The sequence below is a fragment of the Mustela erminea genome, chromosome 16 (genome assembly GCF_009829155.1).
Source record: "Mustela erminea isolate mMusErm1 chromosome 16, mMusErm1.Pri, whole genome shotgun sequence".
NCBI lineage: Eukaryota > Metazoa > Chordata > Mammalia > Carnivora > Mustelidae > Mustela > Mustela erminea.
This window is the reverse complement of record NC_045629.1, coordinates 48,149,763-48,177,528: the sequence shown is the minus strand read 5'-3', so window position 1 is coordinate 48,177,528 and position 27,766 is coordinate 48,149,763. Positions and strand designations below refer to the sequence as shown.

General features: G+C 37.5%; 1 protein-coding gene across 7 annotated transcripts in view; it reads right to left on the bottom strand.

Moving 5' to 3' along the window:
• VPS13B (vacuolar protein sorting 13 homolog B) overlaps positions 1–27,766 on the bottom strand; it is a 769,746-nt gene that overhangs the window by 148,258 nt on the left and 593,722 nt on the right. For 6 of the 7 annotated variants that reach the window (XM_032316089.1, XM_032316090.1, XM_032316084.1 and 3 more), the window contains 2 exons: positions 17,454–17,849; positions 80–282 (listed from right to left, as the gene is read on the bottom strand). In XM_032316089.1, coding sequence (XP_032171980.1) covers positions 80–282; positions 17,454–17,849 — 599 coding nt within the window. The remainder of the gene's footprint in view (positions 1–79; positions 283–17,453; positions 17,850–27,766) is intronic. The other variant, XM_032316086.1, reaches the window with a different exon arrangement.

Below are 27,766 nucleotides of genomic sequence, written 5' to 3'. Positions count from 1 at the left end.
AGATTTAGTGAAACAGTTCAAAAAATGAAAAAAGGCTAGTTGAAAACTTAGGGAAAAAATGTGGCCAATCCCCACAAACCTGTAGCAGACCTCCTCTTAAATCAATGGTTATTTTTGGTATGGACTGTTCTGGGCCTGGATTGCCACTGTGTTTACACCACTTAGCTTCCAGATGGGCAGAAGCACAGCATGGTCCTATCAGAATCCGATTTCTTTCTTTGAGACTTGTTTTAAGCAGAAAATCATTTATGCTGAGTAGAAACGAAGACCCAAGAATCACGCCTGGAAAAGAAAAAAAAGGAGAGGGGTATAGGTTATAATTATTCTTTGTCAAAAAAGTATGTTTGAGTAAGAACTATCCGTATTTTTAAAAAGCATTAATTTATCCTTTGTTAGTCTTCTTTTTCAGTTGGCTTTCTCCCACAGTTTTACGCTACTTACATAGAATTCTAGTTATGAAGCAGGTATGCCTCTTTCACATTCCTAACAAAAAAATATTTGCCAAAACATTATGACTTTTTCCATGTGTGAGCATTTTAGGTTTTATGAGTAGAGACATTTTCATTAAATTGTGCAAGTTTTTCAAACAACTACATTAAGAATAAGAACAGCTGCTTCATTTGTCTATTGTTAACATGATGGGAAAGGGCAATTTTCTGTGATTTCTTAGAGTAACAAAGTAAGTATATTACTTTGCTAGACACTCAATTTTTTGACTGGCTTATGTTAAAATTCAAAACAATCAAAATATATAACATGTGTTTTCTAAAAATTTTAGTTTAATCCAAACTTCACACATCATAACCACTTGAAGTTTACAAAGTCTTAAAAACAGATAGTGGCAGGTTAGATTTATGAGAAAAACTATATGCTATAGTTCAAAGTAAATATACCCAGAAAAGGAATACACTTTAAATTGTAGGTTTTCTTTTGAACTTAAACTAGAAGTGTAGATCAAAACCTTTTCATAAAACCAACAGCACACTTTAAGATATTTGGATGCAAAGTTAGAGTGGTGGGTTAACTTTCCCCCAAGGAGCTCATATTCTGAATTGTCATTGTGAATATTGAATTTCACCAGACCACATTTGTAATGCCCATGGCTTATTTTTCTAATGATATTTGATCCTTAAAAGAGATGAAAGATTAAAAAACACCTTAGGCCCATAGTCCACACGTTTCAAAGTACAGTACCCACACTGACTCTTCAACTCTGTGGAGAGTTGAAAACTTCATGTAGGTTGTATGCTCCTACTGCAGAAATAAGACCATAACTTCTAATCTTCCACGGAAGACATCACACCCAGGTAAGTTAGGGCTAAGACTTCTGTTAAAATTTAGGACGGCAGAAATCCATTTCATAAATTTCAACTCTATTATGGCACTAAGATTTCCATTTCATTTATACAACTTTCTTGATTCACAACTACCCCTCATTTAGATAAAGAAAAGAGATAAAACAGAAAATTAAAAAAAAAAAAAAAGAAACAAACAGGTCCCCAAATACCCAAGAATCAAAAATTATCTCCATTAATGGAGTTTAGAACAAAAGCCATAACTTCCTGATCTAACTGCAATACATTTCCTGAAATATTTACTTCTCAATAGTAAATATCTGCTAATTGAAACATACCAATCAATTATTCCAAAATTTCTCATAATGGGGATTATGGAAGTATAGGCTTGATTCAGTACAGTCATCCAGCAAATGAGTAGTAAGGGAATGTTAGAATTATATTTCCCTTTATTCCCCAATATATGCATCTTCATTCTGCCCTAGAGCGAAATACCCAATTATCTGGTAGTAATCTTAATGTGAATATTCTTTTGGTTCCTCAATACACAAAATGCTTAATACCAAGGGCCTCCTAGGTTGCTTACCTCATTTAAGGTTTATTATTACCTGGCCAGACACCCAGACTAAAAAAACTCAGGGCCCACTTTGGGGGCTCTTGTTCTCTTATCTCCATGACTTAATTTCTAGATCATTCTGTCTATCTCCATTATTTTAAAACACCAAGGAAGAGAGACTTTGGTAAGCTAAATGATTGAAATGTAGACCACATCACTTTCAAGCTTTAGTAGACTGACCATTCCGGAGGCAAGACCATCTGATTCAGTATAGGACTGGGCACAAGAATAGCCCTTCAAGATATACCCCACCAAACTGAATTGCCAGTATAAAATGTGATCCAACGTTTATGTCTCAACATATGTTTTAATTGACAAACAAAACAGCAGAGTGCTTAAATCTCTGCCATTCTTCATTTTGCATCACTATGTCATAGAATAATAAGGTAGGATGGAGAAGACCTTACAAGCCATCCATGCCAAGCCCCCCCCTCTAAAAAATATCAAACAAAACCCTTTTTATTTTGAAACCATGTTAGAAGCACCTAAAACTTGCAAAAATGTGCGGAGTTCCCGAGTATATACCTCTTACCTAGCTATGTAACCTGAGCAGAAATACAGAAATCAGGAAATCAACACTGATAGCATACCAGTAAGTAATCTATAGATCTCATGTAAATTTTGCCATTTCCCCCACAAATGTCCTTTGATGGTCTGGGATCCGAACTTGGGATCCCCATTGAATTTAGCTCTCAGTCTCCTTAGTCTCCTTTCTTTGTCTTTAATGACCTTGATGTTCTTGAATAATCCAGGCCAATTATTTTGCCGAAAGTCTCTCCCTTTGAGTGTATCTGATGTTTTCTCCTTAGAATGAAGTTATACATTTTTGGCAAGAATCCCTAAGAAGTGATATCCTTCTCCATGTTACCATATACTGGGGTATGTGATATTGATGCTTCACTACTGGCAATAGTAACTCTGATTGTATGACTAAAGTGGCGTCTGCCAGGTTTTGCCACTGTAAAACCGCTGTTTTTGGGATGCCTGGGTGGCTCAGTTGGTTAAGCAGCTGCCTTCAGCTCAGGTCATGATCCCAGCGTCCTGGGATCGAGTCCCGCATCGGGCTCCTTGCTCGGCAGGGAGGCTGCTTCTCCCTCTGCCTCTCCTTGACATTCTGTCTGCCTGTGCCCGCTCTCTCTCCCTCTTCTCTCTGACAAATAAATAAAATCTTAAAAAAAAAAAAAACAACCGCTGTTTTTTTGAAAATAACAACTATCTTGTGGGAGATATATGAAGATTATGCAAGTATCCTCTTTTACATCAGACTTTCACCTGCTAATGTTTTAGCAACCATCAATGGTTCGTGCATGCAATGATTATTACTGTGGTGTGTGATCATGTTGCTTTTCCATTTTTCTTATTCTTTCCATTCTTATTCTTTTCTTATTTTTCCTTTTTCTTATTCTTCTACATTTATTAATTAGCATTCTGTGGTAAAAAGAGCTGTCCTTTCTACCCCATTTATCAGTTCAACTATGTATTTGTATTAGTATGGACTCAAGGGTATTTATTTTATTTTATGGGTTATAATTTAATACTATCATTTACTTTGTTGCTTCTGCCCAGTTCTGGGCACTAAGAACCCCTTCAAGTTGGGTCCTGTGTCCTTCTGATATACCCCCAACATTTTTTGAGAACTTCTTCACTTTCTGGTCATCTAAGATGTTTTAGGTTTATCTTGTATTTTTCCCATCTCATCTATGGCATCAGCCATTTCTCCAAAAAGAGTTTCTTTTGCTGAAGAATGGTATCTAGAAAACAAAATCTGGGTGGTAGGTAAGCTCACTGTTACTAGGGCTTCACTGCTTCTAGACCATCTCAGCAGAGAGGGCTACGAAGCCTGTATGCACTAGAGAGTGGTTTCTAGCCTTCTCTCTTTCCTTATTTGTACCTCTTCCTATGACAGTAAGAAACTTGCTGAGCATCCCTTCTAATGTGCTGATTTCTAATCATCCCTGGAATATCACTTTGAAGTGGTGAAAATTAAAGCAGAAGAACTAAGATAGACATAAAGGACAGCTTCATGGGAGCAAAGTAATTACCAAAGAAAAGTCTACCAAAAGAAAGGGCTAATACCTATCTCTAGGAGTCTTGTTAAGAATGGGCTTGACAACATTTTGTCTGGAGCGTACAGATGAAGGAGATTACCTTTCTCACTCTATAATACCTTTCATTTATACAAAGATATTTGCCAGCATATGATAAAGTCTTTTTAGAAGTAACTTAATACATACAGAATTTGGATCTTACTAGATAGTTCTACTATGCAGGAACTACTCAAATACTGATATTGTACTGTCTGAAGTAGTTCCTGAGGTTTTGGTTAAAAAAAAAAAAAAAAAGACTAGTACTGGAATGACAAAGTTTACATTATTCCATCTTATGTATATTCTCAGAAAGTATCTATCTCTTCTCAAAGAACTTAAGTAGGGTTGATAGAAGGCTTTTCTTAATTCCCCAAAGTTATACAATTAGAAGTATTTATCGCCTGGGGTGAGGAAGGACGAGAGAAAAAATTCTAAGCTTGAATTATTACAAATAAATATAGAAACACTGACAGCTTTTGTGTCACTGCATACACTGTTAAATGCACGAACACTTCACTGTAGTCATACAAATCCTATTCTTTTTTGCTTGGGTAGAGAGAATGGGATACCTAGCATCCGTGGGAGAATAAAGATAAAGGTCGGGACTGTGATCTCAGAAAAATGGCCCAGTAGGAAGCCAATGGTCAGACCAACACCTGGGAGCCTGCAACAAGAAGAAAGCCAGGCAGACTCAGGTGTGTGGTACAGAGAGCAGGAGGAGGCACAATGTACCCGAGATACAGAGACCTTACAACTGAGGCAGGCACTATTCCAGCTGTAGCTTTATTTCAGCGATAACAGAATCTAAGGACTGCTTTGCCAGAAAGTAGGCTTGTAGGGCTGGAAACTGGCCAGACTTATTGATTTTCGTGTTTGATACTGTTCAGAGTTGGCTTTGGTTCAGGCATGTGTGTGAGATTCAATGAAAATCAATGAGGTACAGTAATACCTTTGGAAGAGTGACCTTTTCTCTTACTCCCTGGCTTTGAAGTTAAGAAAATGAAGGCGCTGGAGCTGCTGGCAGTCCCTATGTGGCGTCTGAGGCCAAAGCTATGTAACACGGAGGGGAGATCTAATGGATTCTGCCACGCCTAAGGACAGTGCCAAGTCCCAAATCAGCTTTGGTTGTCATTTACAAGCCAAAGCATCCCACCTGATATACAGTCTCTAAGTAAAGGGATTGCCAAGGGTAACCCACAATCTTCTATTCTTACTCCTTACCTCTAATCCCTTATTCCAGTGAATTTCTCTACCCTCACGGCTTTAAGGACAATTTCTTAGGAGAGTAATTCATAACCATGCCTAATTTCTTAAGCCAGTGCTACTCCCATGCTTCTAACTGTGAGCCTTCTGGATATCTGAGATCACCTCCACCGTGGTATTTATGCGTACATGGATTCATTACTCAACCAACATTTACAGGTTATCTACAACATACTGGGTATACGAAGGTAAAGTAAATAATTTGCATTTTTTTCTCACACCAGATTTTTCCTTGGCAATTTATCAGCCTCAAGTTCCAAGATCTCAGGAAGTACTAGAGGGGAAAACACAACCACCATCATGTGTAATATTGACACTGTTAAAAAAGTGAACTGTTAAAAAACGGACATTTCCCTACTATCAAACAAATCTTTTTTTTTTTTTTTGCTTTGTATTCTTCTTTGTACTGTTAATTCTTTCGCTCTAATCAAGTATTTGTGTACCTATATTTAAGTCTCTTGTCATTTTTTTCTTTTCTTTTCCCCAATAATGAGTCTACTTCTCACTCTCTTCTTAAACCTCTGTCATCCTTTTACAGTTTGAACTTGCCTCTATCGCAGGTCTAGCAGCATGGATTGTGGAGTTGCTTAAAGACACAGGGGCCAAAGGGAATGGAAGATGCTTATGTTGGCAGTGAGGACAGAGCACAGGCATAGACATAAGTCTATGTCCAAAGGCACAGACATAAGTGTGCCCTGCTTGGTCCTTTCTGCCCCCTTCTCTGTTCTTCTGTGCCATACACCTACAAGGAAATGAGGTGTGGTTCACTTGGGAAGCTTATGCAACTGATTTAACCCAACCCCCACATGCCCATTGGCCCAGCACACTGACTACACACACCAGTGGGCTACGGCTTTGCTCCTCAGTAAGGGGTTCTGGTTACTGGTGCCACCACAGAAAGGGTTGCCCACAAGTACCAGCTTTTAAGTTTAAAACAAAGTCTCTGTTCCCTTTTGAACAATTCCTGCTATTCTTTTTTTTTTTTTTTTAAAAAGCTACAACAAAATAATAAAAAAAGTGTTAGTTCAAGTGGTTTTAATCTTGGCGTAAATGACCAGTAATAAGAGATGATGATGATCACTTAATAATAAAGAGTGGTGATAAATTTCACAAAGGGTCATTTATAAATGGTAAACCAAACTTCACACTTTTACCACAAAATATGAAAGTAATCCCTGGGACCCGTGACAAGGTTATTAATTTTCCTTTTCTCTTTCTTTCACTCTGTGAGAAGCTAGCCTATGGGACATCGTCCTCTCCTGTTTGTTTTTTTATCAGGAAACATGCTAAATTCCTTCCTTGGGATGAAATGAATCTTGTTTTATGTACAACCACACACATACACCCAGGGCCATGGAGAATACTCAAGAGTTCATGTAAACTGGATACTTAGACATTTCAAATCTGGTAGAAATGGCAACAGAAAGTGCATTAAGGAATGTGTTTGTCTCCTTCCTAGTGGACTAGGAATGTGCTGTTGGATAAAATGACTACATGTAAAAACTATAAAGAGCTATCTTCTTAGCACTAGAAAAAGCCACATGATTTTGTGACATTTTATCTCATTTTATCTCTATGTGTACGTGTGTGTGTGTGCACACTGCAAAGAGGACAATACGTTTACGTTTGTTTCAGCTGGCAGATATATAGGGTATCCTTTACATCTTCTGAACTGTTCGTTTTCCTCCCAAATTTCCAAAAACAATATAGAGAGAAGAAAAAAAATTAAAGAACTATGCTGTGGAAATGTAAGATTTTAAATGGTCACTTAAACTTTTAAAGCATGAATATTAGTAAAGTTACTCAAACACTTATCAGGTCATTTTAAAAATCTTTTAACTTCGAAATAATATTAGGCTTTTACAGCAAAGTTGATACCCTTCACTCAGCTTCCCTTCAAGTTAATAATTACATAAGCTAACTTCCGTCAGCTATAATATGATTCTCAAAAGCCGGTAAGTTAATCTCAATACTATCAATTTATAGACCTCATTTGAATTTCACATTACTCCCCTCATGTCCTTTTCCTGTTCCAGGATCCAATCCAGGACCCCACACTGCATTTAGCAATTGTGTGAGCAGGTCATTTTGACCGAGTCTATAACCTCTTCTACTTCCTTCCATTCAAAAGAATGCTTTTCTGCCTGATTTTTCCATTGGCCTCTTTCAAAAATCTGTGTTTATATTTTTAATTTCAGCCCTAGCAAACTAATGGCAGATATTTAATTAAACTAAATGAGGTGTAACAACATTGAGAAGCAGTTTCAGAAACAACTGGTACCATAAACAGAAATAATCTTGCTTGGTTTGCATACTGACATACTTTTCATTGAGTGTAAAAATTTAGTTCAAGGAACAAGTAGTTTCATGACCTTTCAAATCCTCCTTCGGAAGACTAATAAATGCAAACCACTTGTTTTGGAGAATGTTTACAAAATGCTGCCAGCTCTGCATCGTCAGTCTCTACTAGACACTTGGTAAGGCTTCTATTCTCTACATGCTGACTGTGCAAAACGCAATCCGAATCAGGGCTTCTGTATGTCATGAGGAAGAGTACTCAGTGATGACATGTACTAGCAAAACACATCCAGGTATTTTTTTATACAGCTGGAAACAATCTAAGGCTACCAGAAAATCAGCAAGCATGGGTTAGATACAGCTACAGGTGAATTTGCATAATAGTGAAGCATCAGGGTGCCTGAAAAAGTGAGGAAGAAACAAATTTTTATAAAGACCTACGAAGAGATGATCCATAAAGAGATAACCAAAAATTTTTTCTAAGTATGGTTCATAAAGAGATGATTAAAACTCTTCCCATTTCTAGTTCCTTCAACTAATTATGTTAAAGTACATAAAAAATGGCAGTTAAGTACTTTAACCATGAACAAAATAAATAAACCTTGTCCCCAACCCCATCAGAATATGTAAGTTGATCAGACTGTATTTCATTACATTCTATTTTATAATATGCCTATATGTTTGTACCTATTAATGTAGTAAACTAAAATGTAGCATAAGATTAATATAAACTAAAATATAGCATAAGATGAATATATGAAACAGAACAAAACAAAGCTGTTAGAGAACTACATTTATGTTGAAAGTGCTGCTGATGCTCTTGAACAAATTTACTACAAAGTCTAGCCTAACCGGGTGGTCCCCTTGCTAACATGTATCCCATCCCGTCTGATGATTTGCCATGGGTGGGGTTTCCAATCCCCATGTACTCTCACCCAGTCCTCACTGCAGAATAACCCCCCCCCACCCCCCGCCATCCTCCTGCTCTAAGGCTCTAACACAAACCTCTTCTTTGGGCCATAATAAAATGACAAGTAACAGAAATGGGACTTTTTTTTTTTTCTTTCACATAAATTAAGAGGAAATTACTCATCAAAGATGAAAATGTCTACAAGTTGGTTATTTTTATCTGGTCTTTGTCTGGGAGAGGTATTTTTTGAGAAATGTTTTAGAACTCTCAGATTCTAGAAAAACTAAACTAAAAATACCAAAAAGGGTAATGGAGGATAAGCTTGGCCTCTTTCTTCCTCTCCAACTGCCACAATGCTCACTGTTTTCACAGTTGTGTCAGTTTATTAGAAAAATAAAACTTTATTGGACCATGTAGCCATTTCATTTTTTTCCTTCCTCCCTCCCTTCCTTCCTTCCTTCCTTTCTCTCTCTCTCTCTTTCTTATAACCAGACCGGCAGATCCGACCATGCATACTGGAACGTGTATAGCAACCTTCTTACAGAGGAAGAAACAACAGTAAATACACACTTCAAAAGTTCCTTAGATGAATACAGTAGCTGGTTAATTTAATTATGTGAGGAAACTGCTGTGAATCAAACTTTTTTTAAAGTAAGTTACAGGGATGGAAGAATTGGTATAAACTTCCTCAAACAGTGTTGAAAGCAAAATGACTTGCTTAACAATTTACTACAACTGCTTAGAAATTCGTCTTGATCTGCATTATCCAGGTGTTTTAAGACTGATATAAGTGACCAATCAAAAGCCAGGAGACATGTTCTAGTCCTCACTCCACCTCAGAATATCGCTGGGCAAATCACTTAATCTTTCACCCTTAGCTTAAGGGGGGAGTTAGGATTAGCTCAGTGGGCCTCCACCTGAGGTTCTTTGACCCGAGAGAGTTCCACATAGTAAGGGTGGTTCATGAGGTATTTTCCATATTTCAAAGACCCCGAAAGAAATCATGAATCTATCTGAAACAAGCTTGGAAGTGCAGTAAATTTTTCTTTTTGGTTACAGTCATATCGAGTTGGTGTAGTTAGGTTAGCTATCTCATCCTAAATGCAATGTGTTTGGATCATGAGATCTATGAGAGAATAAGATAAAAAAAAAAGGGTTCTTGATAAAGAAAAGGATGATCTTTAAGATAACTTACAACTCGAAAATTTAATGACCTATGACTTCAGCATTCACATGGTGCTGAGAGAGGGAAGGGAAGGAAGATACAAAAAAGACCAATATTTATTGAGGGATTTAAAACATTTGTGCCAAGGAATGTGTAGGGTATTCTGAGTACATTATCTCACCTAATCCTTTCAGCAGGCCTGTGAATTCAGTATTATTTGCCTTCATTTCGGAAATGAGCTGTGTTGTAACTTTTACCACCATCAACTGCCAGAAAGTAGCAAGGCTAGGATTCAGATTCTGTCTGCCTCCTTCCAGCAACCAGGTTGCTCTATAAAAACTACTGCTATTTAGTTAGCTCTTAGTAATTTCATTTTTCCAACTGGCAACAGGGTTGTGAATAAATGCTTTTTCCCGTCCCCAGCTGTCCTGCATGGCCTCAGTATGTTATGCCAACATAGCCTACAGGTCCAGACGCCCAGCCAGAAAGTAAAAGAACATCTAGGATGTGTCCTCAGTCACTCATCACTGACAACGTTGCTAGGCCAGAAACTTTCCTAGCAAATAGCCTACTCACGGCTTATGTGGATGGGAGGGCAATATGCTGTGACCATAGGCAAAAGTAAATGCTGTCACAAGTTCAGTAGAGTGAGGGAGAGAGATTTCCTCCTAATCTTCACTTTTTCCACTGTCCCAGCATGGAGGGCTACAACAGTTCTTGTTCATTTCACCTACTACTGACCTATAGGGTGCTACCATTAAGATGCAGAGGAGAGGCTATTGAGATCTCCTCATTACTGGGACTGGAAACTTTCTTCTCTAACAGCACTTTGCAGTGAGATATCTTTATGTCAACTGATAGTATTTGTGTTGTCTCAAAGGCCCTTTTTTCTCCCGTCTATAGAACATTGTTTTAAAAATGTATATATGGGAAATTTTTATCAGTTGCCCTTTCCCCTTCCCAAATGTACCTAAAACTCGAAAAATCATTCTTTACCATACCTTTGTGAAAAGTAGGAAAAGAAATAAAGAGCATTTTTTTTCCCTATACTACTTAAAACATACGAAGTCCAATGCAATGGGACACAACTCTAACATATCGAACCTACGGCCAACAGTTTTCTAGCAGTCTAGATTAAGTTTAGAATCTGGTAACTAAAAACAATAGGAAGAAATAGACCAATGTGGCTAGAGACAAGATTGAAGGTGGATATACTTGGAAGAGTATAATTGTACTGGATATCTCATTAGGAGGAAGCAGAGTCCTATGAAGACTTCACATTCCCCAAGAGAACCATATTTACACAATTAACAATTCTTTTGTTGGAAAAAAAGCTTTCATTATTGCATGTGGACACATGTGGGCTGTGTAAAAAATATAAAAGATGTGTAACACACGGTAAACAGAAAGTAATGATCTTAAACAGGCCAAATCCTTGAACTCGTCATTAATAAATGTCTCTCCTGCATTCAGCTACCCGGGCTGCTGGGAGCCTGTTTTCTTCAAGTACTTCAAACACTGAAATCCAGGAACATTTATTATTTTAATCCATTACAGGCAGTGCTTGATTTAACTTTATTGGTTGTGGTGGTGGTAGTGGTTATAAGTGGGGGTACAGCAATGTTCTTTTACACATCATTTCAAAAGGGCTTAATTATATTTTATAGTTTGGGCCAGGAATTCTGCTTGTTTTTTGTCTAACAAGGTTCAAATGGAGTTCAGGTCGATGATGAATCAGAAGAAAAAGTCAGAGATGGTTATCTCTCTGAGATGAGCTCATCTCCCTCTACGAAAGGCTGGGCAGGTACACGATGTTCACTACACAGAGCACATGACAGTGCTTGACATCTGAAGCTGTTTGCTTATTAGAGGATTTTTAACACATCAGAAATGCAACTGAGTAGTTATCATCTTCATTTCTAAAGTAACTATCCTATGTATTTTAAAGGTTTCCTGTTAGAATCCAAAGCAGCTACGGTGACCAACTAGCACTAAAACAAAAAATGTATATGAAGAATAATAATCATGTAAGACATTTTAAAAAATGCACAAAGCTTTTGAAACAGAAATATTTAAGTATCCCAGTAAATGTGTCTGAACAGCATTCATCTCCCAGTGGGTTTTTTGACTTTTTAAAAAAAAACAAAACAAAACATCAAATATTCCTGATCTGTTACCTCTCTTTCTAAGGTAAAAGATCAAAGGTAATAGTATTAATATTACCTATTATTATCCAAAATTCCAGCTAATCATATATTATTGGATGTAATAATTACAACAAGGGGAATAAAATTTGCATGGTGGGATTTCTTCTCCATCGTGTGTGATTTTTCTAAGAAGAGGACAAGAGAATTACTCCCCCGGACAGCATCTTCTACACTTATGATTTTCATTTCCCACCATATTAGAGAAACAATATGAAACACTAGTTTGGAAAAAAGTAATGAGAATTTTACTTTTTTCCCCTTATTTCTCATTTAATTTTTAGAACTTCCTATTCTACTTCTTTTGAATGTCTCAACAGTCCTCAGTATACACAGGAAAGTATCACTGCTGAAGAGAATCCATAATCTATAGGTAATTTTAAGAGTAAAGTAAGAGGGACACACTAGTTCATCAGTAGCAACTTTGAACCTTGTTATAAAGTAATAAGAGAGAATCGGACCAGGATTAATAGTGGTACTCAGTTGTGGGGTGAGGGGTGTCATGTTTCACAGACTCTAGGCCATCTGTTCTGCCTGCCTCCATTTTACTTCTGCAAAACTATAAACGCACCTCTACCTCAGGGACTATAGAAAGGCATTAGAATTCTTCTGCTTTTCATTATCACAAGATTCAGTAACTCATTTCATTGTCAAGATAATCCCCTTTTACTCTTTCTTTTGCGCTTGCGGGGTATGCCAAAATGACAAATAAAATCCCAGATGTTACAGACTCGATGAGGTCCCCACCTTTCCTTGAGTGTTGGGTTTATGCTACTTGGGATATAGTGTCAAAAATGACAGGACCCTGATGCCCACACCCAATATTCATTAAGGTTTGTTAGTGATTTGTATAGCTGTCTACAAGCTGTGCCTCCACTTCAATCCTCAGTGGCAGCTTGAAAGTCAAGTGTGTCCTCCGGCTTTAACTGTCAAAGCATTCATCTCCTATTGTTCAGGCACTGGAAAGAGAAGCTATTTCTTAAAAGTAACAAAAGTCTTTGGGGTGTTGTAAATGGCTTGCTGTTGCGACATATTATTTTAGGTAGTCATATCTAATTTAATGTTTTATTTCCCCTTAGGCTTACTTGCATTTCTGCCGCATCCAACAGCTATGACAAGGCCTTAAGAGATTTTCCTCAGGAGATCCAGTTAACTATGGAATGAAAAGCTGGAGCTCCACTTTGTATCAATTAATGACCAGATTTCATTTTTTCAGTACATGAAAAAGAACTATTTTTCTTTATGTTTTATTGCTCTTGAATTCGGTGAACACAAGAAGAGGCATTTGTCTATGTGAAAAATAATGCGGCTGTGCTTTCTTTCTCTCTATTTTTGTTTATACACATAGATAAGTGCATCTGGATGACAGAGGCGGGGATGGTGAAAGCTATTTAAACGACAGCTCTTTGACCAGAAGGAGTTCAGCTCATTGTTTCTGCCATGAATGACAAGTCCCCTAAGTGTCTATGGATAGGGAATCCTTGCAACTTTCTCCAATTTCTGACTAAAATGAGAACCAAGATGGCCTCACTTAGGCTCTTCCCCCAATCCTTTGTGTCACTGAACTTGTTCATATCCCATTTCCCTTTTTCTTATCTCCATGGAGTTTGCTAATCTAAGCGTCCCTGAGCAACAGTGAGGCATCCTAAAACATAGCCATTCCACAGCCTGAATCGTGTACCCTCCTTTGCCAAAATCTAAAGGAGTGCCGCCCTAATAGAGCCATAATTTACTCTGACAAGGGGAGCTAAAGTCTGCAGCTCACTCCCCACCCTGCCTGTGGAAAGTGCTACACTGTGTTCACAATTTATAGCTATATACTTATGGTTTCTTCAAAACGACATACTTCAAACGGCAAAAAAAAGATTGTGTTATGTGTGTAGGTGGGGGGAAGGGGGTCGTTTTTAAAAGAACATACTACAGAATGGGATGGATTTAATAGATAGCAAAAGAAAGACTATCAGCCTTTCCAAAATAAAAATGTTTCTGAAAATAAGATAGAATCTCTAAATGGGATTCATTTTGTTATTTTTTTTCAGTATTATATACCAACTGAAAAAAATCAAAGCACTACGTCTACTAGAATCAGAACTTCAGAGCCATTTTACCAAAGACATATGGGAGAAGGTAAGTATTCTAGCAGAAGTAAGAGTTAGGTTATTATAAGCTGTTGTTACCCTAGCATCTGCAGAGTAGAATTTGGAAAAAAATTAAGTCCCTTGAAACTCTAATAGTTTAGGGTCACAGCATAGTACAGAAGGCTAAGAAGAACTTGTGGATTTTTTTTCTTTTTTAAATTGAAAATATTCAACCATTTCATATTGGTTCAAATGATGAGAACATTTCAGCAAATAATTTGTACATATTTTGTTGCAAAAACCAGTAAATGAATATGAAACCATCCTAGATTTAAGTGTATTGTTAGTGTCTTGGGAAGAAGATTAACCTTCCTTTCTCATGCTTTTATTATTCCCTTTCCCCCATACTCTTCCCATAAGCTTATGACAGTTTCGATGATAAAAAATACAATCATTAAATGAACTCAAATATTTTTTGTACCTTTCAGAAGCAAGGAAACATGCCTACAACACATTCCCCATTGTGTTTCTCTAAATATTACTTAGAACATAAGATTCCTCTGGCATTACAAATCTATTTCAGCTCCTAAATTAAAACTCATCTGGAAAGGACTGTTTTACCCTGTTTATATAACATTGTCACATAAAGAGTGTTAAAAAAAATATTTCACTAAAAATAGCTTGCGTAAGTTAGGGATTAGAGTAGTTTCTGCTGCTATAATTGTTCCTTTGTAGTTTTTTCCATGATGTTTTTGCAGTGTTTTTGACTGTGTTTATTAAAGTCAGCACATCAAAAAGGATCAAAGGGAAAGTGAGTGAGAACCAAAGAAACCCCAAGTGTGTTGTCTCATTGGGGAGTTATGCAGATTCGCATAAACAAGTGCAAATTGTTGAGGTTTTAATGAAAATTTTCTACAATTATTTTATCTTAAGTCATTCTATACAATAACATCTGTACAGCAGATGGCTATACTGTACCAAGGCAAAGCTCCTTTTTCTCTCTCTGTTTAATAGTACATCTGAGATGACTACTTTTGTCACTGTGCTCAATTTGGTTCAGCAAATAATTTGAAAAGTGCAGCTGCTGCAGATGGTCACAATAGTTATATAAACTGTAAAATCAAAGACACAGTTAGGTATTTCTGTATTAGATTCAAACTATAAAAATCTGACATTAACTCGGTTCAGCTCAAAGATATACTATAAAAGAGTTTAGTTCAATGCAGAACGATGTCACTTGGAGAATACAAAAAGAAATATAACTACTGGTAGGAGGGTTTTTTGGGGGGAGGGTGTGAGGGATACTTTTTACCACTCATCAAAAATATATCTTGCATGTATATTTGAGTATATTTCATCCAGGTTGAAAAGCATGACTTTTTAAGGTATTCAACTATATAATGAAATTAATGTTCAAGGCTTCAAAATGATATTTGGCTTTTAAAAAGTTTTGCTAAGCTATAAATTAATTTTTGAAAAATATGTGATAATCTTGCAATTATAATTTCCCTGAAATCAGCTATTAGCAATAGCTAGAACTTAACACACTCTTATTTTATTTGATTATAATTAATGATTATCTTGCTAACGTTGTTATCTTTTTAAACTGGGCATGCTGCTCCATGAAGAAGAAATGTAGAGAAAACAGATTTGGCATTCGTTATGTTCTCATAATAAAATTGTTCCCATTAAATAGCTAACTTCAATTTGGTTTGGTTTGTTGACACAAGTAACTCCTTGAGAACGTTTGTTGGACACTACACATTACACTTGTATACAATCTGTCTTCGTAGGAGCTATAGTTTCTGTTTCTGTGTTTAACTAGATTGAAGGGCATAATTGTAAAAGGGATGGGGTATGTAGTTTTTCCAGGATGAAGGGGGTGGGGGGGGGGGAAACAAGCTACAAAAGCAGAATGAGTCCGCTATCTTGTGGAGCTCAGTGAGAGGATTTTAACGACATTATAGAGATGTTTATTGAGGACAGACACCATTAAAAGTGGGTAAAATATGAGTAGCAAACGAATAAAACAAGACAGAAAAGGACCTAGAATTGAGGACAGTCCATTTAAATTCTTCCCCTCTGTTTGCGTCCTAACCTTTCCCTGCTATGATTAAGGTACAACTGGAAAGGCGTGGGAACCGGTCAGTGTTGTCTGGGTTGCAATTTATTTGTGGATAAATCAGACACTGCAGCCTCCAGTATTTCATAGTCTTTCATGTCCCATGGACCTTACATTTTTCATTTCTAACTTTTAAGACAATAAAAAAAATACAGTGCTTTTAGCTGGCTTGGTCACAAATATTTCTGGTGAGAAAGAAATAAATCATCTACTTTTTGGCCTAAAATTCATACTTCTCAACCATAAAACTTTTCCTTTATCTCTTAAACTACTGTGCCCAAACTGGCTATATGGAACTATGTTCCGGGGGGTCTCCAGCTGCCACTTAACCACTTTTTAGTAAGCAACTAAGTTATAGAGAGTTTTCGGATTTACTTTATCCCCTATACCATCCCTCTAGCCCCAATTCTTTCCTGCAAATTAAAGTGGAAAAAAAGGTTTCCTTTATGCTACTTTTGCCTTTCAAAGTAGAATTTCTGGCATTGTGCCCTGGACTCCTCCAGTAGCAGGTTCTGTGACTGAAAACTGCTATTTCCCAACTGTACCTTGTCTTTTCTCTTCCCCTCCTCCAATTCTTTCTGCCTACCATTTTTCAGTGTGAAAAAGCAAATTAACATTTCCGTCATGGTAACAAAAGAGAAAGAGGTAGATGCCTGTTAATTTCTCACCTCTCCACCCATCAACGCCATCCAGTTTGCAGAGCCCCATACCACCCTGTGCTAGGCTAGGTACTGAAGCATAGCCCTTCTCTTCCAGGTACTGCTGGCATGGTCAATGGCATTGTCCTTGCCAAGTTGAACCTTGGTTTTTGCTACACTTTGTGTAGCATAGCTGCCACCTGAACAACTTCTCTCTTTTTAAATAAACTGTTACCAGTAACTTCATATAGTGCATTAGAATCATCTGTAGAGCTTTTGGAACACAGATTTCTGGGCTCCACACCCAGAGTTCTAGATTCACTAGGTCAGGAGTGGGGTCTGAAACCTGGCATTTCTAACGAGTTCCTAGGTAATGCTGATGCTGTTGGTTCTGCGACCATGCTTCAAGAAACACTGCTCTGAGGGTTCACAAAACTTGATACTCTACTGTTCCACTATGCTATTTTAGGTAAAAAGGAATTCAGAAGTGGATGATTTTACAGACATTTGTAGGAACATACCCGAAGAGATGGATACCAACAGATTCATTTAAGGTGATAAAATATTTAGGTTCAAAGGATTTGTTACAAACTTAGCTCTTAAAATAAGATCACAAAAAATGTCCCCCTCTGTAATGGTCCTTAAAACTTTTAACCTCTAAAAAAAAAAAGAAAAAAAAACCTTTTAACTCTACATAACATGAATCTTTAAAATTACGCATTTTCAGATGCCAACAAACCATATTATCATCTCCCTCTCCCCCTTTCTGTGACTTACCAGGTATTTTCTGTGTTGCTTTGACATTAAGGCTTCCACTGAGGGTTGACAAAGATGCTAACAGGCATGGTTTACTAGGATGGGGGACAGTTTCCATGGAGACCACAATCTGAGTAGTATGGACAGAAACTTTCTGAAAGCAAGAAACAGTTCTCCACATGTTTTCTTGAAATGGAATCTTCTGTGTTCCATCACCATGAACTTTAGATTTCGAAAATTTTCCACGGTAACATTTTGAGGTTGGAAACTCATCCTTATTCAGTGAGGTGTCTGATGGCGCTGATGTCTCTTTGCTGTGTGTACTTCTTATCTTCTTTAATAAATTGTTTATCTGATCCAACTTGGTAAAACTCAGGTTTGCTTTCAAAGGCTTTGATATGTCCAAGTTGATGTCTGCTATAGAATTGAAAAAGAGAAGAAAATTACTGAAGCTCTGCCATTGAATAGAAACCCTTGCTTCCCTGTTTAAGTCTCCCCACACTTGTACGATGGACTCAGTAGGATGCCAGGTGTTGGAATTCTTTTACTCGTCATCTAACTGTTCTTCCCATGTAGTTACTTGAAGGACCACTTTCCCTGGACTACTCGCGTGCCTTCCATTGTGTCTCAATCCATGTGACTGTTCCTGATAGGGTGAAGGCCACGCATGGACATCTATTTCCGCCCTCCCACTCTGAGCCAAAATTAAGCAGCTATTTTAGTTTGTTACTGGAACTGACATTCTTTCTTCCAAGGTAAAAGGACTTCCCCTAGGATCTAGCACAATGTTTTACACAAATACAGTGTCAATAAATATCTGTCCAACTGACTAGCTGAAGTAGCCTTCTCTGCCCCATTCCCTGATCAAGTGTATGTAGAAAAGCTTTGCTTCCCCTTTGTGCCCTGCTGAGAGCCAGGAGGGTCCCTTACATCGTTCCCTACATTCCGCATTCTAAAATATTTAAACACCCCATCCAATGTAACGTGTACACGGAGATCTCTTCAAACCTACAGTCCATTTTATACGCACCATACACCAGGTGTTGTCCTTACTTGCTACTCAGCACCTGACATAGAGACTGACAAGCTTTACTTACGGACCAGCTTTACTTTTCTGTTTTTGCCTTCTTATTTCTGTTTTCATGATCAGTAAGACCTAAGACTATAATTGTTGTGAAGGCAGGGCATGTCATATGTCTTTATACCCAGTGCCTAGCACACTGTATCTCGCCTATGTTTGAGCGTACTGAACCTCACAGGTGTTCTTTTCACTGAAGACTGAGTATATATAAGACACAATCCCATATGAAGCTAATGGCAAGATTATTAAGCAGATAAAGTTAGTTTCTATATCATTCTTCATAAGGAGGACCTCTTTTCACCTTCCTCAGGTGTTAGCGCCTTACAGTTTTCTCCTGGCCATCCATGTTCCCTGTGGTAATTCTTTTAAAGTGTGTCTTCTCATGTGATTCTTTAATTGGGCCCAGCAAAACTCGGAAAGTCCTGCTTCTGGCTAGGTGTCCACCAGAAAGGATCAGACATCTGAGTCACCCTTTGCAATACCAAAATGCTCCCTGTTCCCCATATTTTCTTAAACAGAAAAACCATAGTAACTTAAAGGAATTGGTTTTTTTTTTTAAACCTCCTATCGATAGGTTAACTCACCCACCATAGAATTTACCTATTTAAAGTGTACAGTTCAATGATTTTTAGCAAACTCACAAGGTTGTGCAATTTCTGCCTCTATCTACTTCCAGAACATTATCATCACCACAACAAAAATAATCCCAAACCACTTAGCAGTCCCTCCCCACACATTCCCTACCTCTAGCCTCAGGAAATCACTAATCTAATTTCTGTCTCTATAGATTTGCCTATCCTGGACATTTTGTATAAACAGAATTACATAATATCATAATATCTTGCCTTGTGGGTCTGGTTTCTTTTAGTTAGTGTAGTAAAAGTTCTTAAGGTTCATTCCCATTGAAACACATATCGTTAGTACTTTCTTCCTTTTTGTGGCTGAATAATACACCCAAATATGGATACACCACATTTTGTTCATCCACTAACAGTTAATGGGCATTTGAGTCGTATCCACTCTTTGGCTATTATAAATAATGCCATTATGAACATTTATGTGTAAATTTTTATGTGATCATTTTTTTTTTTTTTAAGATTTTATTTATTTATTTGACAGAGACCACAAGTAGGCAGAGAGGCAGGCAGAGAGAGAGGGGGAAGTAGGCTCCCTGCTGAGCAGAGAACCCGATGCAGGGCTCGATCCCAGGACCCTGGGATCATGACCTGAGCCGAAGGCAGAGGCTTTAACCCACTAAGCCACCCAGGCGCTCCTATGAGATCATGTTTTTAATTCTCTTGGTATCTACCTAGGAGTGGGATTGCTGGGTCATATTTGATTACAGTCATCTTAGTGGGTATGAAGTAGTAGCCCATGGTGATTTTGATTTCTCTCTCTTTTTTTTTAAAAGATATTATTTTATTTATTTGACAAAGAGAGAGACATCACAAGTAGGCAGAGAGGCAGGCAGAGAGAAAGGGGGAAGCAGGCTCCCTGCTGAGCAGAGAGCTCGATGTGGGGCTCGATCCCAGGACCCTGAGACCATGACCTGAGCCGAAGGCAGAGGATTAACCCACTGAGCCACCCAGGCGCCCCGTGATTTTGATTTCTATTTCCCTAATGATGAATGATGTTGAGTGCTTTTTTATTTGGTTATTGGCCATATGTATATATTCTTAGAAAAATGTATATTCACATCCTTTGCTCATTTTAAAATGAGTTATTGAATTATAGGAGTTATTACTGAATTGTAGGAGTTCTTTATATTCTGGATACAAGTTCCTACCATATATAGGATTCACAAACATTTCCTCCCATTCTGTGGATGGTCTTTTCAGGTTTTTGAAGGTATTATCTGTAGCACAAAAGACTTTAATTTTTGTGAAGTCCAATTTATTTATTATTTTGCTTGTGCTTTTAGGGTCATATTAAGAAACCATTGCTAACCCAAGGTCACAAAGACTGACACTTAGTTTTCTTTTCTAAGTTTTATAGTTTTTACCTCTTACATTTAGCCGAGCAGGCAGCCAGAGGTGGGCAGGACTAGATCCCTTCCTGCGATCATGATCTGAGCTGAAGGCAGATGCTTAACTGACTGAGCCACCCAGGTGCCCCAGGTCTATGATTTTGTTGCACTAACTCCTGAGTACTGTGTGAGTGTAAGTACTGTGTGAGGAAGGGGCCCGACTTTATTCTTCTTCAGGGAAGTATCTGGTTATACCAGCCCCACACATTGAAAGGCATTATTTTTGATTTATAGATTTTGGAGTACTGAAAGAAGCTGGTGGGCAAAATACTTTAGGAGGACTGGATGGTTCAAACAACCCATACATTTATTTGTTCTGCCTCTCTGCCCTTTCATGTGGGTTTCCAAATTCTGTGGCCTCACAGTAAATAATACCACCTTTACAACAATGCAAAAAAGAAGACAATCTTAAGAGACGAAAGGAATAAGAGGAAACCGAAACAAAAGCTACAGCAGATAGGAGACTCAAATGTGGTGGCCAGAGCGACCTGCTTTGGTCTGGATTTGTAACACGCAGACTTAAATTAAGAGTCTGAAGTGTTCCTTCTGTAGTCATAGAACCAATTTAGTGATCCATTCAGGAAGTTGCCCAAATGGCCACCTAAGCCAACTGCTGAACCAAAGGGATCCACTTCCCCTAACTGAAGACTGTTAAAGCACTAGTGGAAGGGTATGTATATACACCTGCCATATCTTCAGAGAGTCGCTTGACTACTACCTTGACAAGGATCCTATCTCAGGTATCACTGTGGTCCCAGTAACACAGGAAAAAAACATTTAAACCTCTGTTTTTTTGCCTATCTCACCCTTTGAGACTTAGTGCTTGAATCAGTTCCTTCAGAAGTCTTTCTTGACCCTACAGCCAAGGAAGATGCTGCCCATCCTCTGCTTCCAGAATACCCTGTGCACAGTGGCTCGACAGCCACCTAGTTATTATAATTTTTAGAGTTAACTTCTTATGTATCTGTCCCAGGCCAGTGAACTGTGAGCTACTGGACAGTATGGGCTCTCCTACATCTTAGTATTCTGAGTGCCTAAGCTACTGTCTGGTCCACAGTGAGTACTAAACTAAGTGGGTATTTAATGATGTGATGAAGGAAAAAAATGAATGAATTTTTCCTTCCTATTGAACTCTCCTAGGCTCATCAAATCATTTTATCTAAAACATTCCAGGGGCGCCTGGGTGGCTCAGTGGATTAAGCCGCTGCCTTCGGCTCAGGTCATGATCTCAGTGTCCTGGGATCGAGCCCCGCATCAGGCTCTTTGCTCAGCGGGAGCCTGCTTCTCTCTCTCTCTCTCTGCCTGACTCTCCGCCGACTTGTGATCTCTCTGTCAAATAAATAAATAAAAAATCTTTAAAACATTCCATTTATTCCTCTTTGGCATGCGTTATTCCCTGTCTCAGTTAATGGCTCTATAATCTACCAGGTGACTCAAATCAGAAATCTGATTTTTTTAAACCCATTTCATATTCTTTTCCTGGTCCAAATCCACTCAAAGATTAAGTTCTGTCAATTTTACTTCCAAAATATCGCTTGAATCCAATCTCCTCTCCAGCATTCCAGCCAGTCCCCATTTTTTCCCTCCATGGCTTTGATATTGTTCAGCTATTATAAAACCTCCTGAATGATTTCTCTGTCTAGACCAATTCCTGCTAATACAGTCTCCAGAGTAATTTCCAAATGATTTGCTTCAAATGCAATCCTGATTGGCTCACCCCTATTTAAAACTCTCTATTGGCTCTTCTTTACCTATGGTATAAAAGACCAAGCTCCTTTTAGAATGGAAAAAAAAAGGCCCTGCCTTTCTTTATCTGCCATCATTGCCCGCCTCACACAATAAGGTTCCAGAAATATCAGAGTTTATAGAGCCTGCTTCTCCCAGTTCCTGCTATGTCATACCACTAGGCCTTTGCTCATGTTTCTCCTTTTCTACTGGACCCTTTTTACACCTAATGCTGAATGTTCAGGGTACTGCTCAGCAGTTTCTGCAGAAGTTGGTCCACAAACCTGGCCTTGCACAAGTATCTTTTTGTGAGATTATATCTGCTGCCAATCAACAAGTTCTGTGAGTGCCTATTTTTCATCATTAATATGCAGCACTGGGTCTCCAACTCAGCACAAGTACATATCTGGTCACTTCATGCAAGAGCACCCCAGAACATTCTAATCTGGTTCTGTCATAGGCAGAATTCTAAAGATGATTCCCCTGCCCAAGTCCTCTCCCTTAGTGATCAAATCACACACTACTTTAGGTACTGCTGTGCTATGAAGGGATTTTACAGTTGTGATAAAAAGCCTAGGCCAGTTGAATTTCAGACAGAAATGATTTGGTAGGCCTAAATATATAAAACCTTTAAAAGGCATATGAAAGGGAAGTCAGAGACATCTGAAGCCTGAAAAGGGCTCTATTATATACCATTGCTACTTTGAGGATGAGGGGGGTCATGTGAGAAGGAATGAGTGGCTCTTAAACTGAGAGGTAGCCAACAAGGAGTTAGGGACCTTGATCCTACAACTATAAGGAACTGGATTATGCAAACAACTAGACCGAGTTTCTTCTCTGGAGCCTCCAGATTAGAGCCCAGCCCAATTGACACCCTGATTTTTGCCTGGTGAGATTCCAAGCAGAGAATCCATCTGCACTGGCCTGGATTTCTGACCTAGAGGACTGCGAGATAATAATTTTGTGTTGCTACAAGCCACTACATTTGTGCTTAATCTGTTACTCATCAATAGAAAAACGAACACAAATCCCAAAACATATTTACTCACATGACATTCTGAGTTCCTAATGTGAGTATAAATGAAGTTTCAAGGCTTAGGAATGTTTCAGCTTTTTTTTTTTTTGAACCTTTTCTTCCAAAGCAAAAACACCTAATATACCTTGCACTTTGCTAGTTGCCAGTTCCCTTTTTAAAAAAAAGAAATTATTTAAGGATTCCAGGGGCGCCTTGGTAGCTCAGTCAGTTAAGCATCTGACTCTTGATTTCTTCTCAGGTCATGATCTCAGGGTCGTGAGATGGGAGCTCTACATTGGCCTCTGGGCTGGGCAGGGAACCTCTTAGGATTCTGTCTCTCCCTCTCTCCCCTTCCCTGGCTCATGCATACCCTCTCTTAAAAATAAAATTATTTAAGGATTCCAAGGAAGATAGAATCCTATCCCTCCCACTCTATGTAGATCCAAAAGTGGAGAGAATGCAATTATAAAACCTAAAAACAAAAATAGCTATTGGAGGACACTGAAAAGTAAAGGTAACAGAAGACTGCAGAAGATGATTAGAGTGCAAAATACTACCAAAATGGAGGTGAGTTTGTCATTTTTCCCTCTGTATCCCACAGCCTGTGCTAAATGCAGTTCAAAATCTAAAAGTTCAAAACCTAAAAGCTGGCGAGAAGTAAGGACAGAATACTAGGAGAAACTCTATTTCTGGCTTCAGGAAATGGGAAGATAATTCCTAGTGCTCACAACAGGGACTATGAAAATCCTTCTTTTCCTTCTTTTCTTCATTTTCTTGTGCCACAGAAAATAGAAGAGGAAAGAATATTACTCAACCCATTTTATGAAACCATCATTATTGATACTAAGATCAGATAAAGACAGTAAAACTACAGACCTTAAGAACAGAGACATAAAAGTCCTCAAAGAAAGCTAGAAATCAAACCGGTAACATGTAATACCAATAATATACCACGATCGTAAATACCCATTATGAGGTTGGCTCAGTATTAGAAAATCAAAGTAATGATGTTAACAGTTTAAAAAACAAAAAGATCATACTAATTGATGCAGAAAAAGTTTGAAAAATTCAGTATCCATTTATGGTAAGAATTCTTAATAAAAGTACCAATAGAGAGGAGCTTCCTTAACCTGATAAAGTTCATAGATGAAAAGCTACAACTAACATCATACTTAATCATGAAGGATCAAATGCTTGTTCCCTAAGATCAGAAACAAGACAAGTATATGCATTCTTACTACTCATACTCTATGTAATGCTAAATAATATTAAACATCCTACCCTGTGCAATAAGGCAAGAAAGAGAAATAAAAGGCATAAAGACTGGGAGGAAAAAATGTCTATTCACAGATGATATGATTGCTCATGTAGAAAACTCCATGGAATATATAGAAAAACTCCTTATATTTATAAATAAAATTTGGCAAGATTTTAGAATACAAGATCACCACACAAAAACTAATTCCATTCCTACAAACCACAGTGTGCAGATGCAATAAAATTTTTTTTAATTACACTTATAATAGCTCTAAATAAAATAAATACTTAGGTATAATTCTAATAAAATACATACAGGTATGTATGCTGAACATTAAAAAATGCTAATGAAATATCAAAAAAGATTTAAGTAAATGGAGACACATAATCTCTATATATTCATAGACCTGAAGACTCAACACAGTAAAGATGTCAATCTTCCCCCAACTGATCAATAAATTTGGAAAAATTCTAATCAAAATCCCAGCAGTATTTATTCAGATATAGAAAAGGTGATTATAAAATTTTTACAGGACTGCAAACTAGAATACCCAAAATACCTTTGAAAAAGAAGAGGAACACTGGAGGACTTAAAAGATTTTAAAACTTAGCATGAAGCTCACCATGATCAAGACAGTATAGTCTTGAATAAAGGATACACACATATGTCAGTGGAACAAAACAGAACATACAAAAATATAGTCCAAACAAAAACTGTCAAATGATTTTTGGAAAAGGTGCAAAGCAGTTCAATGAAGAAAGGATGGATTTACTAACAAATGGTGTTGGCCACCCATAGGAAAAAAAAAAAGACAAAAAACAAAGTGCCTGAACCCAACCTTATACCTTATATAAAATTAACTCAGAATGGATCAAAGATCATGGATCTAAACGCAAAATGTAAAATGTCAACACTTTACATAAAAACAGAGGAGAAAATCTTCGAGTCCTGGGATTAGGCAGGGTTCTTCTATACAGTACCAAAAAACCAAGATTCAATTAAAAAAATTTATAAATTGGACTTCTTAACTAAAAACTTTTGCTCTGTAAAAAGTAGTACTAAGAGAATGAAAAGAACAAGCTATGTACTGGGAGAAAATATTAGCAAACTGCTTACTTTACAAAAGATTTGTATCCAAAATAAAGATCTTTCAAAATTCAGTAATAAGGGACAAATAGCCTAATTTTACAATGGGCAAAAGACCTGAATAGACACTTCACTGAAGAGGACATATTCATGACAGATAAGCATATTACAAAGATGCCCAACATCATTAGTCATCAGAAAAGTAAAATTAAAATGACAATGGGCTATCTATTAGAATGACAAAAATAAAAAATACTGACATAAAGTACAGTAGAGAGGCTGGAGCTAGTGGGATTCTTGTGCACTTCTGGTGGTTACACCAAATGATACATCCACTCCAGAAAACATTTTAGCAGTTTCATATATGATCTATATAACCCACCAATCCCACACCTCAGCATTTATCATAAAGGAATGAAAACTTACGTGCACACAATTTACACACAAATGTTTGATGTAGCTCTATTCGTAAACACTAAAATTGGAAATAATTTCGATGCCCTTCAATGGATGAATTGTGAAACTGTGGTACATCCACATAATGGAATACTACTCAGCAATAAAAAGGCATATACTACTGATACATGTAACACCTTGGGTAAATCTCAGAGGCAGTATGTAAGCAAAAGAAGCAAGTCTGAAAAGGTTATATGCTATGGGATTCCATTTGTATGACATTCCTTAAAAGGGAAAATAAGCAAACAAAACCCCTTAAAGTGATGGAGAGCAGTAGTTATCACAGATTAGGGCTTGGGAGGGTATAATTATGAAGAAATATGGTGAGAAGTTTTTTTTTTTTTGGATGATAGAACCATTCAATATCTTGATTGTGGTAGAGTCATGTATATCTACATATGTATTAAAATTCATAGAACTGTATGCCAAAAAAGTATTTCATTGTATATTAATTTAAAAAAATAAAAAATCAATGTTATTTCAATGACTTTGTCATATGCATGATAGAATAATTTTTTTTTCATTTCATTAATTTTTAGTCTCATGTGTTCCTCAAAAGGCCAAACAGCTTGAATATGTCCATGGCTCCTATACGTACGGGAAGCCCGCTTTAGGCCTATGTGTTAAACAAACGCGTACTAGGTTAGTTTTTGAGGTTTGCTTTCCACTCTCCATGGCCCCTCCAACAAGGGAGTAGAACATTGTTGGTGGCCCTTCTGTAGAAGGTGAAAAAAATGGAATGCTATTCCTATGTATTAGGGAAGCCACAGGACACTTCTTGATCTTACTAACACTGAATGAGGCATATTAAAATTAGGGGCTTTAAAGCTAGACTAGAATCAGTTAAGCTGGTAAAACTCAAAAGCACAGGTCAGTGGTGCTATCTAAAATAGGTTAATTCACAACTAAGAATATATTCTTTCATAGGACCTAGCTTGTATTATAAAATACATTTTATTGTATTTTATTTTTTTTTAAGATTTTTATTTATTTATTTGATAGACAGAGATCACAAGTAGGCAGAGAGGCAGGCAGAGAGAGGAAGGGAAGAGGCTCCCTGCTGAGCAGAGAGCCTGATGCAGGGCTTGATCCCAGGACCCTGGGATCATGACCTGAGCTGAAGGCAGGGGCTTTAACCCACTGAGCCACCCAGGCACCCCTAAAATAATTCTTTTAAAAGAAGGCTTCTTTTTGTCAATAGAGTTCAAATGCTGGTAATTCAGAGAAAGAAATGTGTACTAAAATCTAATTATATTGCTGAATTTCAACTATGAATCTATTTGAGTCACATTATTGACCTTATTTTTATCAAATATAACTACTTTGACTAGTCTGAAATCAGTAAGATCCACTTTCCCAAGCGACAGTAAGTACAGCCCACAATACATACTGCATTCAACTCTAACAGCGTCAAACAGAGATGACAAGTATATAATTAATACAGTTGCCCGTCTTGTCCTATCATTAAAAGTCATGAATCTCTATTAGGTCACTAATTTATAAATAACAATTCATCAGGACTCAATAAATTTTTAGGAAAAAGATATTCTTGGATTTTCCTTTCTCATATAGTTTGTCCCAAGAGTGTCAGTGTGACTTTAAGCTTTAAGAACTTCAGAAGCGTAAATACCATAGATATTTAAAATATTTTGAAAGCTTAGTTACTTAAATTTCTTTCATATTTCTT